Below are 18,162 nucleotides of genomic sequence, written 5' to 3' on the forward strand. Positions count from 1 at the left end.
ACCGTCCAATCTATTTTGACTGGGAGGCGCCAATGAACTCGCCCCTCCCAGTCAAAATGGATTGAACATCCATCGCCGTCAAAGGCAGTGAGTAAATCCATGTTCACGCTAATGTGATGACCTCAAGTAAATGATCTGTGCAGTTGAGGAGGAGTCTAAAAAAGAGGCCAAGAGTAAAAAGAGCAAGAAAAAGGATGAAGACCAGGCCAGCGACGGTATGTTGGACAGCACCTTTGATATCACATATACAGAACTAGATGTCAAATGTTTCACTCCAGAGTTTGTGGGTCATTATATTAAATTAAACATTAAAAGTCTTTAGATGGATTTTGTCAAAATTCAGGCTTTAAAAAACCTTAAACTAAATGTTCGAGCCATTAAAAATGATGGAAGCCTTACGGGTTTGGGTATGGTTGTTTATACTTCTCAGTTTTGCTTCCTATAAGAGTTACGTTATATTAAGCCAAGGTATCACCCTTATGTACCGGTAGCACCTCTTGTTGCAAATTTTAGGGCTGAACAGTGCGAGCATTTTGCTCGCATTTGTCTAAAAATAATTTGTTGCGAGTAGAGAAAAAAGAATGTTGGCACAAGTGCAAGCACAGATTTTACCCCTTTAATTCACATTTTGCTCCTATAAAATATGAGAAATTTGAAGATGTCTTGATCCCCATCTTTTTTATCTTACAATAAATCATTAGTTATTTAGAGAATTGTTCCAGGCACCGTATGCCACCAATAGGGCTGATGATTAGCGGCGTCACCAATAAAATGTGGGCTAAAACGTTACACGAAGTATTCACCGTAAAATTCAACTGCGGCTTGCCGTTTGGAGCATATGAAACAGCTGTAGGATTACATTTAGTGTCTGATGATCATACAGAACAAAAATTAAAAAAAAAAAAAAAATCCTAAACTCCAGTGAGGATGGAGCGGCGCAGCACATCTCACATGAGTGACGCAACCCAAACACTGCCACGATGCAAGCTGATGTGTTCCGTGTACAATATGAAGATGTCAAGTATTGTGAGCATATGGCAGAAACTGTCGCATTTTTGTCCGTCATCTCGTTAGACGAAATCTGACCTTCGTCTCCTTATGTTCTAGTCTCCTAAGCCACGTTTTTAGCTCGCCATCGCCATGAAAAAATTATTCATCGATGAAATATTTTTGTTTTCGTCATTGTTGACAAAAGCAACCCTGCCTCAGGCTAATTAAATATTTCTGAATGTAACGGTCTACATCATCACAACAATATTTTTTTTTTTTTTTTACCTGACCCTCCTGAAATTACAACCAGTGACGTCAGCCAATTAACAAATGTTATGCTCTGATGCGATGTAGACACGCCATAAGGAACTTAAAACGTTACTTCAATGTCCATATTAAGGTTGTTTTTCCCAGATTTAAATCAGAATTATATTAAGTTGAAATGCCTTTCTGTGGATTTTTCTCCCGATTTCCAACTCTGCGCCGACATAGTCAGGCACAAATTTACAACAGGAGAACCGGTGCGATTATCAAAATAAAGTGTGTAAAGGAACAATTTGTATTTGACGTGCAATTTCAGATGACTTCTGGCAAATAGTGTTTGATTAATGAGTTATTTTTATATTAAGTCATGTTACATTGTAATATGTAGTTTGTATAATTTTATCTTTAAATATTACAAAAAAATTCATTTGCAAGCGGGGGCAGCATTTATTTTGGGGAAAGTCAAAGTCCTCTCAGCAATGACATTTTCGTAAATGATCACTCCAAATATTTGAAAATACAAATGAAATTGACAGAACACAAAAATGTAATACAATTAGTGAAAATAAAGTGCATAAAGAAAAAAAATGATCATCATTTTGAACATGCTTTTTACTCGCACTTCAATCAAAGCTCTTAACTCCTACACTCTTATGCTGTTTTCTGCTTGTATTGTCATTGTTCCGTCAGCTCATTGGTCAAAAAGCAGAGGAGCCGAGGGAATCCGGTCCCCTACATATTCTTTAATAGCACCTTGCCAGTATTTGTTCATTCTACAAATAAAACAATATTTTCAATCTTCTTGATAATAAGAGACAAAGCGCATCCCTTGTAAGATTAATACGTGACGCTTACTTTTGTTTCTGAATACGGGATGATTCTGTTTTTCAAGGGATAGTTGGCAACAGTTTTCCCTCTGAGCTGCGCACTACTTCCAACATACTCTGAGCACAAGGAAATGTAAGCAGCGCACAAAACAAAATCCAACCAAAACGTATTGGAACGCCACTAGGACTACTGTCTGCACCGCAGTGATGTGTCAGCATGACACTCCTGTTGGTTCGTTCGATGCTGCAAGGCGACGCTCCCATTGAAGAGTTACTAGTACTACATCACGATTGAATATGGTTGTGAAATGTATGACCTGTGTGGGTGTGGCGAAAAATAGTGAAACGTGAGCCAGACTCTTTGCTGATTTACTGAAGCAACATTCAGCTGCCAATTTTTACAAGCCCTACATTGTTAATATCTAATTTTAGAATGGATATAATCTAGTTAATTAGACCAACAAAATTGTTTTCTGTAGCATTTTGCAATGTAACTCAATAAGAAACAGGTGTCTAGCCAATAATACGGTACAGTTTACTTACGCGATCCAGCCAATCATAGCATTGACAGTGTTGTGCAGGTTAGCTAGCTAACAACAGTGCAGTGGAGTTAAGGGGTTAGCATTTGGGTCTCTTATCATGGCAGCGATACTACTCCTCAAGCCAAAGTAAAAAATAAATTTGGTTCTCTTAAGATGGAATGGCTGTATGTGCAAATAGAAGAACAAGCGGTGAAACTAAGTGAGGTTTTTTTTTTTCTTTTTTTTTCTTTTTTTTATATAACCTATCCTGCATAGCTGCTTAAGACATGGAGAAAAAAAATCTTGAGTGTTGTTATTGTCTGAACAGTTTTAATGTGCGAGTTTGATACCCTCCCATTGTGGTTGTTCATTTATGTTTTATTTATTAACTCACCTATGCCAAAACTAGACCTTACCCAGGCAAAGCAGGACTACTGTATGGTTAAAGCAGGCCTCTTACATATAACAAAGTACATATCTCATGAACAATGAGGCTTTTGTCTTTTTCATTTTAAGTAGGCCAAACCAATTATTTTAAAAGGAAACTAATGAACTTGCTGCAGTAATTTCATTCTTTTAATAAGCCATGCAACTTGCTATGAGCCAAGGTTTTGAACAGACTTGATTATTGGTGTGTTTGGCCACAGCGTCCACAGCTGATGTTGCTTACAGTGGTCCTCAGTGTGCTCGGGGAGCTTGTGTTTCTGCTCAGACATATGAAAAATTAGAGGGAACATTGGTTGATCATTAGTTTAAAGTAGAATTAAAAGTGGCTCTAAAAAGCATTAAATGAGATTTGCTGACACGTATAGAAAACCCTGCACTCAGTGACGTTGTGAACCAGCTTGCTTCAGAGGACTTCTTAGGCATGGTCTATTGTAGTGATTTTCTCCACTAAAATGTGTGAAATCTGGAGTTTGTTACAGTTTGGTTTGTAACAAATAATTTCAACTTTGTAATAATATTTTGAATTCATGTATTTTTGCCTGTTTTTCTCAGACGGCAGTGAGAGCAGCCGTACGTCAAAGTCGGTGTTGGAGCGCTGGAGAGAATCTCTGCTGTCGTCTTCCAGCCTGTCTCAGGTCTGCCATCTCGCCGCTGTCGTCGCCTTCCGATCGGCCCGCTCAAATTCTCGACTCATATTTGCCCACAGGTTTTCGTTCACTTATCCATCCTGGAGAGAAGCATTCTGTGGTCTCGCTCGGTCCTGAACGCCCGTTGCCGCGTGTGCCGGCGCAAAGGCGACGCCGACAGTATGCTGCTCTGTGACCTGTGTGACCGTGGACACCACACCCACTGTTTGAGGCCACGTCTCAAGGTGCTTGGCAACCATTCAGAGGCGAGTTCACTTCCGGGCGTGCTCCTGACTGCTTCTTTTCCCTCCTTCTTAAGAGTATTCCGGAAGGCGAATGGTTTTGTCCCGACTGTCGGCCCAAAGAGTCCAAACGCCTTCCTTCTCGACAGCGTTTATCAATGGAAGATGAGCGCGAGGACGATGAGGAAGAGTCCAAGGAAGACGAGGATGAAGAGGAGTCGGAAGAGGAAGAACTAGTTGTCGCAAGGTAAGTTGCAAAATCGGAATTAGAAGTTGAGCTGCTGAAACAGTTGTTTTTTTTTTTTTTTTAAACCTTTCAGCAGTTCCAAGAAAAGTCAGGCGACGCCCCCTAAAGGCAAGAGTAATCAGACCGTGTCTAAAAGCCAACAGTCCACATCCAAGAAAGCTGCAGTGTCAAATGGGAAGAGCACAAACAAGTAGGTATCATTTAGGAGCGTGGATTTCAGTACCACTGGACGACTATTGTCGTCAATGGCGGCCACTTAGTAGGTAATGGATGGTTTGACATTGATGAAATCTTTTAAAAATCAGTAACCTAACGCTTAATTTGAATGTCAATGCATTGACTTTGATGGGAACGTTGCCTACATGACCCCACTGTGGCTATGTTGGTTGGGATGATGAAATGGCTTTTCATGCTTCTGCTGTAAATTGAAATGAGTTTGTCATTAGTAGGCTCCCAAGCCATTTGACATGAGAGTGTTGGCAGCGAATGAACAGGCTTTTAATTTGCTGCCAACCAGTGTTGTTAATTACTGCGTTAGAGTATAACGCCGTTACTAACGGTGAGTGTGAGTAATGAAGGGGGTTGTGACGCCGTTGTAAACGTGATGCTAGGTGGCTCGGAGCATAAGCATAGCATTCGCGTTCTCGCTAGCATTAGCATGTAGCGTGCCAAGCATCATCTGAAACTAGCGCAACCTTTTTTTTTTTTTTTTTTCTACACATATAGTTCGTGGCCTCTAGGTGGTTACAAATAATTAAAAGTAATGGACTGTTTTCTTTTTGAGTATGCATTATCATCACCAAGTGGCCGTTGTCCTTGAAGATTACAAAAAAGTCACTTGCCCTAAACTTTTCTTGTGTTATCCTTGCTAACCTTGTGATTTTTTTTTCCCCAAATCAAAGCAAGTAAAGATAGAAGAGGGAAAAAATTCAGAGCCTCACCTGCATATTGAAAAATATATCAATTAGGGATGTCAAACGATTAAAATTTTTAATCGAGTTAACTACAGCTTAAAAATTAATTAATCGTAATTAATCACAATTCAAACCATCTATAAAATATGCCATATTTTTCAGTAAATTATTGTTGGAATGGAAAGATAAGACACAAGATGGATATATACATTCAACATACGGTACATAAGTACTGTATTTGTTTATTATAACAATAAATCAACAAGATGGCATTAACATTATTAACTTTCTGTTAAAGCGATCCATGAATAGAAAGACTTGTAGTTCTTAAAAGATAAATGTTAGTACAAGTTATAGAAATTATATATTAAAACCCCTTTTAAATGTTTTCGTTTTAATAAAATGTGTTAAATTTTCAATCAAAATATAAACTAGTAGCCCGCCATTGTTGATGTCAATAATTACACAATGCTCATGGGTGCTTAAGCCCATAAAATCAGTCGCACCCAAGTGCCAGCAGAGGGCGACAAAACTCCAAAAAACACAAGTAACATTGCACTGTGTTGTCATTTTAATCTGTTTGAGTGGGGCATGTGCGTTAATTGCGTCAAATATTTTAACGTGATTCATTAAAAAAAATTAATTACCGCGCGTTAACGCGATAATTTTGACAGCCTTAGGTAATATCTATATATTAGGGGTGTGATGGTACACACATCACGGTTCAGTACGTACCTCGGTACCGGGGTAACTGGTGAGAGTTCAGTACAACAGGAAAAACATAAAGGCTTTTTTTCTCACAGCATTTGGAAGTTTGTATAGCATAGGTGAAATTTTAAAAAGTGTGACCTACTGTGTTTTTTGGAATGAAAAAGACCGTTCAATCAGTTAATATAAACATATTTAATGTGAAAGATGTAATAGAATGGATCATGAAGACTGTTCAATTCAATCAGTTGATATAAACATATTGGATGTGGAAGACGTTATACAATGAATCATGTAATAACGTGCAGAGCATAAAGAAGTAACATCAGTTTGCCGAGTAACCGATGACTCTTACATTGAGGTAACTGAGTTATTAACGCAATTTTTGGGAGAAGTATTTAACTGACAAATTACTTTTTTAAAGTAAGATTAACAACACTGCTGCCAACACTGCTGCCATTAGGGGTGGGAACCTCCTGGTACCTCACGATACGATATGATTTGTGATACAAAGTGCACGATAACGATGATCTCACGATTTAGCGATGCAACGATTATCAATAGGTGTCAGGAAATCGTTCCACAAAACAACTAATAAACATGAAATACCAGCTATTTTCATCCTTCTGCTTGAGTTTATCACTGGTAGACGTCTGATCCATTTGAACTGGGAGGGTGAACGAATGTTCATTCACTGCCGTTCCTCCCACTTCAAATGGAATGGACGTCTATGGTGGTTAATGGCTACCAATGAGTTTAATTTGAGGTCATTTGCTGTTGATATTGGTGCATTTACGGGTCACTTCCTGTTGATATTGGGGCATTTCTGACACACTTCCCGTTGATTTTGTGTGACAGAACAGGAATTGACTTGGGAATCTCCCCAATGAATAGGCAGTGACTGAAACTCAACAGGAAGTGACCTGTATATGCCCTAAAATGAACAAAAAGTGACCAAGTAACGCCCCAAAAATTGGAAAGGCTGGCTGTGAATGCTCTGGTTTCAAATTCACAAATAATCATTCACTTCTGCCAGTCTAAATGGATTGAGCGTCTTGCTCTTTCAATGGCAGCCAGAGTTAACGGAGAAACTATTTTGGTAGAAGATTTTGGTGGCAACTTGTTGCTTCCTTTTTTATTTTTTTGTAAAACATTGACACCTCTTAAAAATGATATATTGATTCTTGGCGGAGCATATCGATAACCTTTTGGGATACAAAATATCACGATATATCACCATTTCGATATTTTGTCAGACCCATTGCTGCCAACCCTTCCACTTCAAATGGATTGGGCGTCTTTCGCAGTAAATGGCAGATAATAAGTTAAAAGCAGTGTGTGACCAAGTCAATAGGAATGAATCTACATTGATATGAGTATGCAGTAAGTTAGTATTAAAATTTTTTAAAAGTAACTTCATTTCAACTGAAGTCATTGGTGGGGGGTACTGTCAATTAGGGGTGTAACAAAATATCAAAATGGTGATATCTTGTGATACTTTGCATCCTAAAAGGTTATCGATACGCTCATGTTTGAGGTGAGTTTGAGGCACTGCCTATTCATTCCCTGTTGATTTTGGGTTACAGAACAGGAAGTGACCTTTAAAATGCCCCAAAATCAACAGGAAGTGACTGAAAATCAACAGGTAATGACCTGAATTGGCTCAATATTACCTCGTTGCCTGGCATTAGATGTCACTGACGGTCATAAAAGTGAGAGTGGCCCGTTTAAAGTGGGTTATCAATTTCACTTTGACATGATCAATTTCATGTATTCAGTTTCACCTCTGCGACATATTCCATTTGACATTTTTGACGCTTTCAATTTGACACCTATCATGCATACAAATTCGTTTCTTAGCTCATTTCAGTTTAACTCTTTTTGCCCCTGAGGGCGAGAGACATCCTATTCATTTGAAGAGGGAGGGGGTAGGGCGTTCGTTTGTTCGCTGCAATCCTTCCGTTTCAAATGGATTGGACATCTACAACTAATAAACTTAGTAGATTGAACGTCTATTGTTGTTAACTTACCACATTTCTCACCACTTTTTTGATTTTACATTTTGTCAACCTCACTTATAGGTTGTCAGGCAAGAAGACCAATCCCCATCCATCGTCCAAGACCGCCAAAAACAATGAGAGCCTCAAAAATTCTACGAGTTCAAAGAGGCCGCCACAGACGTCCCGAGTCCTTAACGTCCTCCCTTCCCTACCCTCCACCCTGGATTCGGGCAGCCGTCGCTCGTCAGGGAGGAACCGAGGTGTCCACGAGCTGTCGGCGTTAGAGCTCTTGATCGTGGAGCTGGTCCGCCACGACGACAGCTGGCCCTTCATGAAGCTGGTGACCCGAACGCAGGTCGGCGCTGTCTTCTAACGCTTAGCGCTTTAGCGTCACCGGCGCCGCTTAACGTTGTGCTCTTGTGTGCAGGTGCCTGACTACTATGACATCATCACCAAACCCATCGCGCTGAGCACCATCAGAGAGAAAGTCAACAACTGCCAGTACCTCAACACGGGTAGGAATGTCATTGACAGTGTGAGACAACCAGTCCATTTGAACTAAGGGGGCGAATGAAGGTTAATTTGTTCTTCCTGTTGATTTACGGGGCATTTCTGGGTCACTTCCTGTTCATTGGCCACTTCCTGTTGCTTTTAAAGCATTACATATAACTTTAGTTTCTGATGATTTTGGGCATTCCAGGTCCACTGCAAGGGCGTAGGTTTGGTCTCAACATTGGTAGGGACGATATGGCATAACCTGCATGTACACTTTTTGCTGGGGACAGGACATTTATAATGATCAATGCAAAATAAATCTGTATTAATGTATACTAAATTTTATGTGTATTGGTTCAACCTACATCGTTCAGTTCAAACCTTTGTTTTTCAAAACTACTAACGAAACATTTTGAAAATTTCCAGAAAAAAATGTCCGGATTTTATGAGCAAATTTAAATTGCGTTATTTGAACATCACTTACTTTATATTAACATACAAAATAAATACTACCTTATTAATAATCTCTTAACAATGCAGGAATTTAAAAAAATAAACATTTGTCTTAAGACCACTCACACTGTCTAAATAAAGAAATAAATATAACTGAAAAAATTCTTTTGTCAGGGAATAGCAAAAATTGTAAAAAAATGGAGCCGTCCTCCAGGTAAAACACTACAGCTTTTGTCAACAAGCACAGCCAAACGCAACAAAAAATGAAAGCTCCAGTGGGCCATATAAGACCACATAAATAAAATAAAAAGTAAAATTGGGGAGATGGGGTTAACTGTCACTACATTTCTCACAGTTAATTTAACGTTAACAGTAGAAAACACATACAGGAGGACACTTCTCTCTAAGCAGCTTCCTACTCGAGTTTTGCAGGTTAGCAAGTTCACACAGTTTAAGGTTATACTAACTAGGGTTGTTCCGATCATGTTTTTTTGCTTCCGATCGTTTTAGTTTGAGTATCTGCCGATCCCGATATTTCCCGATCCGATTGCTTTTTTTTGCTCCCGATTCAATTCCAATCATTCCCGATAATTTTTCCCGATCATATACATTTTGGCAATGCATTAAGAAAAAAATGAATAAAACTCGGACGAATATATACATTCAACATAAAGTACATAAGTACTGTATTTGTTTATTATGACAAATCCTCAAGATGGCATTTACATTATTAACATTCTTTCTGTGAGAGGGATCCACGGATAGAAAGACTTGTGACTTTGTATATTGTGACTAAATATTGCCATCTAGTGTATTTGTTCAGCTTTCAGTAAATGATACTGTAGGCATGCCCAAATGCATGATGGGAAGTGGAACCATGACTGTGCGTAGTGCTACCAATTGATATATCTTCTCTGCGTTGGGAAATAACAAGGTGTTAAGAAAAAGGTCAATTGCTACCTTGCTTCCCCACATTGCTTCCGATGATATTTCTAATCATAGGGAGAGGGATTGTAAGGCTTTAGCCAATTAAAAAAGGGCTCCACAGGCTGCCAAAATTCACTCTACTCATTTTACGCTGCCTTTTACCTTTCTATATGGGTAAAACGGCGCCATTACTGATTGAGTGCGACAATGCGTGAGTGGGTCGTGCAGCGCATGCATTTATTGCATTAAATATTTTAACGTGATACATTGTTTTAAAAATGACCGCCGTTATTGGGATAAGTTTGATATCCCTACCTCAAGCCTAAACTAAAGACTCCGAGTGTAACATTATGTCTGTAACGTTAAACACAATTAGAAAACGATTTAATTAAATAATATATATAAAAAAAAAAAGGCATGGCCGATATTTTTTTGCCGATTCCGATACTTTGAAAATGACGTGATGCCGATCAATCGGGGCATCTCTAATACTAACTCTGATGCAGGTCTGACTTTCAGTAGCAAAAGTGGTGTTTCCCACTTCCACAACATTGACGTCTTTTTACATTTCTTACAGTGGCTTCTGCTAGATGAAAAAAACATCTTAAATCTAATAACACTAAAATCTAATGTGTGTGTTTTTTTTGGGGGGGGGGGTCAAATCATCAGCCAATCAAATGTGCGTTTATGTGTGAAAAAAAAAATGGGCAAATTTAGCTTGTGAAAAGAGGTACATGTAAGTCTGAACAATAATGAAAATAATTCTCTTAATAATGGTGGGGTCAATTACAACAACTAAAACATTTTGGAAGACAATCTAAATGACCTATATAACTGAAATCATTACATAACACAAATAACGTTGCTTAAAAGTTTGTGGGGACAATTTGAGCATCCAGAAAAGTTGGTAGTGTTTTGTCCCTATGCAAACCTACGCCCTCTACACTTTGAATCATTTCTTGTTGTTTTTTGTGCATTTATTGGTGCATTTCTTGGTCATTTTGAAGGGATTAGCATGGCAGCAAAAGTACCATTTCCCCTTCACTTCCTATTGATTTTTTGATCATATCTGGGTCGCTTCCTATAAATTGTGAGTCACACCTGTACATTTTGAGGCATTCTAGCGTCGCTTTCTTTCTGCTGTTTATATTACGACAGTCAGTCCCTGTTAATTGGTCACTTCCTGTTGGTTTAGGGGCATTTCGGGTCACTTTCTGTTGATTTCAGGTTACTTTCTGATGATTTTAGGGCATTCCACGTTCACTGCCTTTACGTTTTGAATCATTTCCTGTTGATTTAGGGCATTTCCAGATCACCTGTTGCTTTTGAGGCACTTTGGTTAAAATAATGGTTTATGTCTTGCAAGACGCTATTTTGTTTCTGACGGTTACTTGTGTTTTTTCCAAACCGGCAGGCGACTTCATCGCAGACGTGGACCTGATGTTCTCCAACTGTCTTCGGTACAATGCTCGACACACCAATGAGGCCAAGGCCGGCCTGCGCCTGCAGCAGTTTTTCCATACCCAGCTGAAGAAACTGGGCCTATCGGACCACGGCGCCGACACCCCGCCTGCCAAGCGAGCTCGCCGCTGACGCGGTCCATCCGCCCGCTGCATTCAAAAAGGGACGGCGCCACCACGTTTTGCAACTACTGACCTGCTGATGTTCGTTCATGGTGCCGACTTCCTGTGGTGCTTCACTTCCTGTTGAATCATTTTTGTTGTTGTTGTTTTTTTTTTTTTTTTGTGCACTGACACACGCATTCGCATCTTTAGTGTTTCTCAGGGACAACTACAAAAAAAGCTAATTACCTATAGTGTTGCACAGATACCTTTTTTGCTACCGATACTGATGATACTGTACTGATCCATTCTTATAAAAGAATTTTTTTCTTTTTCTGTAATAGTTATAATTCTATAATACTAAAGTACTAAAATATTGTCATTGACAACGCTAGGCATCCAGTCTGAAGTGCAAGGGTGCCCATGCACGGGAACATCTGTGCAAATGTACTTGAAGTTTTTTTCAAAAACTGTGTTATCGGTACAGTTTCAGCATTGGCCGGGAGTCTGTATCGGGAGCTAAAAAAAATTGGTATCAGTGCAACTGTAGCTCGTTACCAAAATCATTCCTGTTTCTTCTTTTTTTTTTTTTTTGCGGGGTTTTTTATTGGGGGGAAGAAGTGAAAAACAAGCTAGCAGCTACATTCTCTATAGAAAAAAGTCCTTACAAACACAAAAACCTTTTTTTTTTTAAAATTTTTTTTTTTTTTATTTATTTATTTTTTTTTTTTGTAAATGCACAGAAAAAAATCAACAGAGGATGCCTTCATCGTGCATCATGAACTGCTGCGGGTTTTTGGGTTGCAAATAAATGTTTGTGTTCCTTATTTATTTATGACTGATAGACCAGCCACCAGCACAGCCGTTTTTTCTAGCCTCTATGTTGTGAAAATAAAGTTTTTAAAAAATATATATATTTTGCGTCATTTTCAAACAGCTGTTAGTATCGTATGGCAATGGCATATTTCAATTTTTCGACGTCTGTTTATTTTAATTTGTATTGAAAATAAAAACTAGTTGAAATAACTAGAAACAAAAGTTGAAGTTTAAATTCATGTATTTAGATCAAGATTAGGTTTCGTCTTTCAAATGTTATTTTCAGCATTTCAGTTTTTATTTGAATTTGTATTAAGATGTCAAGTTGTAGAAAGAAATGTTCAAATAAATGGAAATTGAAAGGAAAAATATAAAAATCCTAAATCGACTCATTGGCAACCAGTGCCGTCGCTAGACGTCCAATTTATTTGAAGTGGGAGCAGTAGCGTGCACAGACAATTTAGGGGGCACGTTCTCGGGTGGGGGAAAAAAGCGGGCACCTTTTGCGGCCTGTATAACTGCCAGCCCGGCTGTTTTGTTAGAACATTGTGAATTAATAAAAGAAAAAACATTGCAGATGTATTATAGAGTACTGTGCAAAGGTTTTAGGCAGGTGTCCTGCCTAAAACTTTTGCACAGTACTGTATATTTAAATATAAACCTATTCCAAACTAGCAAGTGTCAACAACACATTGTAACACTTGAAATAAAAGACGAACTATGCAAATGAGAATTATTCCAGCTTTAATGGAGCAATCTCAAAGTCTGCTTTAAACTTGTCGCAACAGTGTATCTGTTTGGGCATACTCAAATGAGGGAGTTTAGTTTTTTTTGGAGTATATTATCAGAGGTGGGTAGAGTACCCAAAATTTGTACTCGAGTAAGAGTTGCATTACTTTAAAATAATATTACTCAAGTAAAAGTGGTCATCCCAAAAATGTCCTCAAGTACAAGTAAAAAAGTGGTGAAAAAAATTCTCAAGTAATGAGTAACGTTAAGTAACTGCTCACGATGTTTTTTTTGTTTTTTTTTTCAGCAATGGTACTTTCAACAGAACTGAAACATCAGCTGTCTAATGGAGAAAATAGTTCCCAGTATGAAATGTTGAATAGTGAATAGGTTCCTATTATGAAGTTAAAAGGATTATATCTCCAGTTTTCCGTGGTACATTGGTGCCAAAAAACTGGGAGGGAGGTTAAAATCTCCGCTTTTGAGTCAGGTTGAGGGCAGCGCTCTATGTGAAATACTTCCATTTTTTACAGTGCAGTAAAGATGCCACGTGACTGAAAAGGTCAGCGTGATTATAGAATGGCAAGCTTGCGTCTGATTGGTATAATGGTGTCAAGTGATTATTGTTGCCAAGTCTTATTGATGGAACTGGTAGGCGTCGCTGGCAAATAAAAGTTTTATGTAGAATAAAGAGGAAAAATGTAACGACTAGTGTAGCCCAAAGTAGCGGAGTAAGTAGCCTTCATGAGTCTACTGAAGTAAAAAGTGGCTTCGTAAAACTACTCTTAGAAGTACATTTTTCTCAGAGTTACTCAAGTAAATGTAACGAGTTATTACCCACCTCTGTATTTTATTCATTTTCTGCTCCACACACCGTCTCGCTTCCTCTAGGTGAGTTTTAAATTGTATTCTGTACTATCCCTACACTGCTGTCCAAAAGTATTGGCACCCCTGGAATTCTGTCAGATAATGCCCAATTTCTCCCAGAAAATTGTTGCAATTACAAATGCTTTGGTAGTAATATCTTCATTTATTTTGCTTGCAATAAAAAACACGAGAATGGTGGGGGGGGATTATTTTACACAAAACTCCAAACTTTGGGCTGGACAAAAGTATTGGCACTCTTTAAAAAATCATGTGATGCTTCTCTAATTTCGCTAATTTGTGTAATTAACAGCACCTGTTACTTACCTGTGGGACATAACAGGTGGTGGCAATAACTAAATCACACTTGCAGCCAGTTAAAATGGATTAAAGTTGACTCAACCTGTGTCTTTGTGTGTGCCACATTGAGCATGGAGAAAAAGAAGACCAAGGAAATGTCTGAGGACATGAGAAGCAAAATTGTGAGGAAGCATGGGCAATCTCAAGGCAACAAGTCCATCTACAAAGACCTGAATGTCCCCGTGTCTACCGTGCGCAGTGTCATCAATAAGTGTAAAGCCCATGGCACTGAGGCTAACCTCCATAGATGTGGACGGAAAAGGAAGACCCCACTTCTGACCCAGATACATAAAAAGCCAGGCTGGAGTTTGCCAAAACATACTTGAGAAAGCCAAAAACATTTTGAAAGAACGTTCGCTGGTCAGATGAGACAAAAGTAGAGCTTTTTGGGAAAAAGCATCAACATAGAGTTTACAGGGAAAAAAAACGAGGCCTTATAAAGAAAAGAACACGGTCCCCACAGTCAAACATGGCGGAGGTTCCCTGATGTTTTGGGGTTGCTTTTCTTCCTCTGGCACTGGACTGCTTGACCGTGTGCATGGCATCATGAAGTCTGAAGACTACCAACAAATTTTGCAGCATAATGTGTGAGAAAGCTGGGTCTCCCTCAGAGGCCATGGGTCTTCCAGCAGGACAATGACTCAAAACACACTTCAAAAAACACACTAGAAAATAGAAGGCTCCAGTGCTTTCTCTCAAACCAAATTGGCCAGCAATGATTCCAGGCGTGAATCCCATAGAACACCTGTGGAGAAATCTGAAAATGGCAGTTTGGAGAAGGCACCCTTCAAATCTCAGAGACCTGGAGCAGTTGGTCAAAGAAGAATGATCTAAAATTCCAGCAGAGCTTTGTAAGAAACTCATTGATGGATACCGGAAGTGGTTGTTCGCAGTTAGTTTGTCTAAAGGCTGTGCTACCAAGTAATAGGCTGAGGGTGCCAATACTTTTGTCCGGCCCATTTTTGGAGTTCTGTGTAAAATGATCATAATTTTTTTTTTTTTTGCTTTTTGTTTGTCTTTTGTGTTTTTTCATTGCAAAAAAAAATAATTGAAGATATTACTACCAAAGCATTTTTAATTGCTATCATTTTCTGGGAAAAAAAATTGACAGACAGAATTGCAGGGGTGCCAATACTTTTGGCCAGCTTTATAACTATGCGCAGCCCCTTTAGGAGACACCTTCCAGACTCTTCTCCTTTCTCAGCCAGGGGTTTTACAGTAGCCGGGGGTATTACTGTATATTTTTTGTGTGTGTTTATTATCTTATAGTTTTTGTCAAGCAGCAACATTCTCCTGAGGTAGCAGTACTAGTATAAACATGCAAACACATGACTAAATATTGAGCTATAATATAAAGTTTTATCAATTTTTTTCTACCGACAGTGGGTAGGTTGTGTGCTGGCGAGTGGCTTGCCTAGCTTCATTAATAGGTGGATATGGGCAGTTGTCTAATTTAGAGAGTTGCACAGAGACAGACTATTTCTCGAAAAAAATAAACAACTAAGGTTTACGGGGAACACACTCGAGATTCGGCTCATTATGTGTTACCTCTGCGTAGGGGCTGCAGGCAGGGGTGTGGATGGCAACTATTGTAAGTGCAGGTTCTGGTGCAATTAATGTACTGCCTCATGGGTTCGTGTCCGCACTCCGCGTTCACGTTGACCAATGACGGGCGGAATGCAACTCGCAGGAGGGCGTCTGTTAGCACGTTTGGAGGACAGAGGGCGCTCTCACCGTAAATCTGGCTGCGGCGCTTGGGAGGGCACATGCATTACTATCATAATGATCATGACAAAATAACCGCGATGAGGGCACTTGCTCCGTTAAGAGGGCAAGTGCCAGTGCTTGAGCACTACCTACCATCCATGTGTGCACGCCAGTGAGTGGGAGGGTGGCAGCGAAGGAACGAACACTTGTTGTCCTTCCTAATAAGTAACACTAGTAGACATCCAAGTGGGAGTGTCAAACTCATTTTGGTTCGCAGGCCAGATTTATTGGAATTCAATCTCATGTGGGCTGAACTAGTTTATTTTTGGCCATACAACTGGCTGCCATTTACGACGCTAGACGTCCAATCCATTTTGCCTGATAGGGGGCGAATGAACATCGATTTGCCCACCTGTCAGTCAAAATGAATTAGATGTCTAGCGTCATTAATGGCAATGAAAGATTAGTATTCGCAGCCGATCCTTCCAGTTTAAGTGAATTGGACGTCTATTGTTGTCAATACCAAGCAATGAGTTCATTTGGTCACTTTCTTATTTTACGATACATACCGGTCACTACTTTGTAAATTTTGGATCATTTCCTGTTAATTTTTGGGCACTTCCACGTGACTTCCTGTTGGTTTTGGGCTATTTTGGGGTCACTACCTTGGTAACTTGTTTTAAACGTGTTACTTGGTAGTTGTTTGGATCATCTGTGCATGCAGTCGTTCTTTTTGTTTAAATTGAACAATACAAAAACAAAAATTCAAATATACAAGACATATAACAGGAACCACAACAAAAATACAAATATTAACACAAAATGATAATAATACAAAGCACAATATGCCATATGCCAGATGTTTTAAAAAAAAATCAATGATTAAACAAAAACATTACATTTGAATACAAACACTGTTTTTAGAGCCTTTGGATAAATTTCAATACAGATATATGTATATATATATATATATATATATATATATATATATATGGCGGAAAACATTCAAGTTACTTGAAGTTCCGCTCTGAGACCCCCCAATTTGACCACATTTCAAAATTGTCCTATATGCATGTGTGATACATCATTGGAAATCTTAAAATCTGTATTTTCTGGGGGAAGAAAAATTTTGAACGGATGGGCATTTAAAAAAAAAAAAAAATTTAAACAGAAAAACTAACTGGAGGTGAGAGCACGCAAGAGCAGAAGTAAAGACGCCATGATTTTAACGAGATATTATGGCGTTCTTACCTCGTTTCAATCCAAAAACTCCATGTAGCATGTATTATCGAGTGTCAAGCCACAGATGTGAATGGCCACAGCCGGATTTTGGGGGGATTTTATGGGTGGAACATTGTCATATAACAAGGGTCGCGATGCAGAAATCGCAGACATCAAAGAGGCGTCGAGATGTTCTTTTTCATATATTTACCCTTTTAAACTTTTTTTCTTTCAATTTTTCTTTGTTTGGATCGATTATTTATCATCTAACATATTAGGGAAACTGCAACAGTAACAAAAAAATACAATTAATCGATAGTCATGAGGTAGATATCCGTGATTTTTTTTACGGACGCCATTTTTTTCATTTTGACGTAATTTGTTTAAAAGTTTAAAATATGCGAGTGAATAATTTTTTTAAGCTTTTTTTTTTTTTTTTTTAAACGAAATATTAGACATCAATTAATGATTCTAAGATAAAAATGACAGACATTTTGATTAATAAATATAATTATTTACCTTCTTTTTATGGTTGGGTCGAAACAAAAGCGGTTGCGCGACGTCTGTAAACGGGGGTTTCCAGGGTAAAAGGGACAAATTAAAAATAGTTTGGGGGCTTAATGTGCCCTGAATCTGCAATGTCAACAAATACACATATTGTTCTATCAAATACAGTAGTTCTTTTGGCTTAAAATACAGCAGTTTATTTTAAAGAGGAGTGCAAGAGCAGAAACTGCTTTTTCAGTCTTATCATTTTTTTTTTCTGATACCATTTCTTTTTCAAAGGCATTAAAATGAGGTTTTGATCGGGAGAATTTTCACTTATGAATACAAACTTTTGCGAGTCAATGCTTTAGCCAAAAATTAGATCAGATTAATCAAATAAAGTGGTTCTTTCTTTCTTGGACGCTTTGATACTTGAGAGCGACGTCACCCTACTTCCAAAAGTCGTTCATTCGCTGCCATCTCTCCCACTTCAAACGGATTGAACGTCTTTCGCTGCCATTGACCCCTTTTGAGTAAATAAATGAGAGATGCTTTGACATTGATAAAATAATCACTGAAAAATCTGGAATGTATGGATACACGTAAATACAAAAAAAACGCTCAGTACTGTATATTTTTAGGGTGGGCTGTCTGAAATCCCCACGTGAGAATATGGACGTAAAGGCAACGCCTATGCCGATTGGACGACGGCTTCATTAATATTCAGACGTGAACAGCGGTTTGCTGTCTTGTAGC

General features: G+C 38.7%; 1 protein-coding gene across 3 annotated transcripts in view; it reads left to right on the top strand.

The window, feature by feature from the left end:
* baz1a (bromodomain adjacent to zinc finger domain, 1A) overlaps positions 1–12,404 on the top strand; it is a 45,798-nt gene extending 33,394 nt beyond the window's left edge. Inside the window, exons 20-27 of one of the 3 annotated variants that reach the window (XM_057860265.1) lie at positions 144–215; positions 3,602–3,684; positions 3,756–3,920; positions 3,995–4,164; positions 4,241–4,354; positions 7,868–8,141; positions 8,214–8,301; positions 11,076–12,404. In XM_057860265.1, the coding sequence (XP_057716248.1) occupies positions 144–215; positions 3,602–3,684; positions 3,756–3,920; positions 3,995–4,164; positions 4,241–4,354; positions 7,868–8,141; positions 8,214–8,301; positions 11,076–11,254 (1,145 nt within the window). In that variant the 3' untranslated portion in view covers positions 11,255–12,404. Of the gene's footprint in view, positions 1–143; positions 216–3,601; positions 3,685–3,755; positions 3,921–3,994; positions 4,165–4,237; positions 4,355–7,867; positions 8,142–8,213; positions 8,302–11,075 lie in introns of all 3 variants that reach the window. The other 2 variants (XM_057860264.1, XM_057860263.1) reach the window with 2 other exon arrangements.
* Positions 12,405–18,162: the final 5,758 nt, after the last annotated feature.

The sequence above is a fragment of the Corythoichthys intestinalis genome, chromosome 15 (genome assembly GCF_030265065.1).
Source record: "Corythoichthys intestinalis isolate RoL2023-P3 chromosome 15, ASM3026506v1, whole genome shotgun sequence".
Taxonomy (NCBI): Eukaryota; Metazoa; Chordata; class Actinopteri; order Syngnathiformes; family Syngnathidae; genus Corythoichthys; species Corythoichthys intestinalis.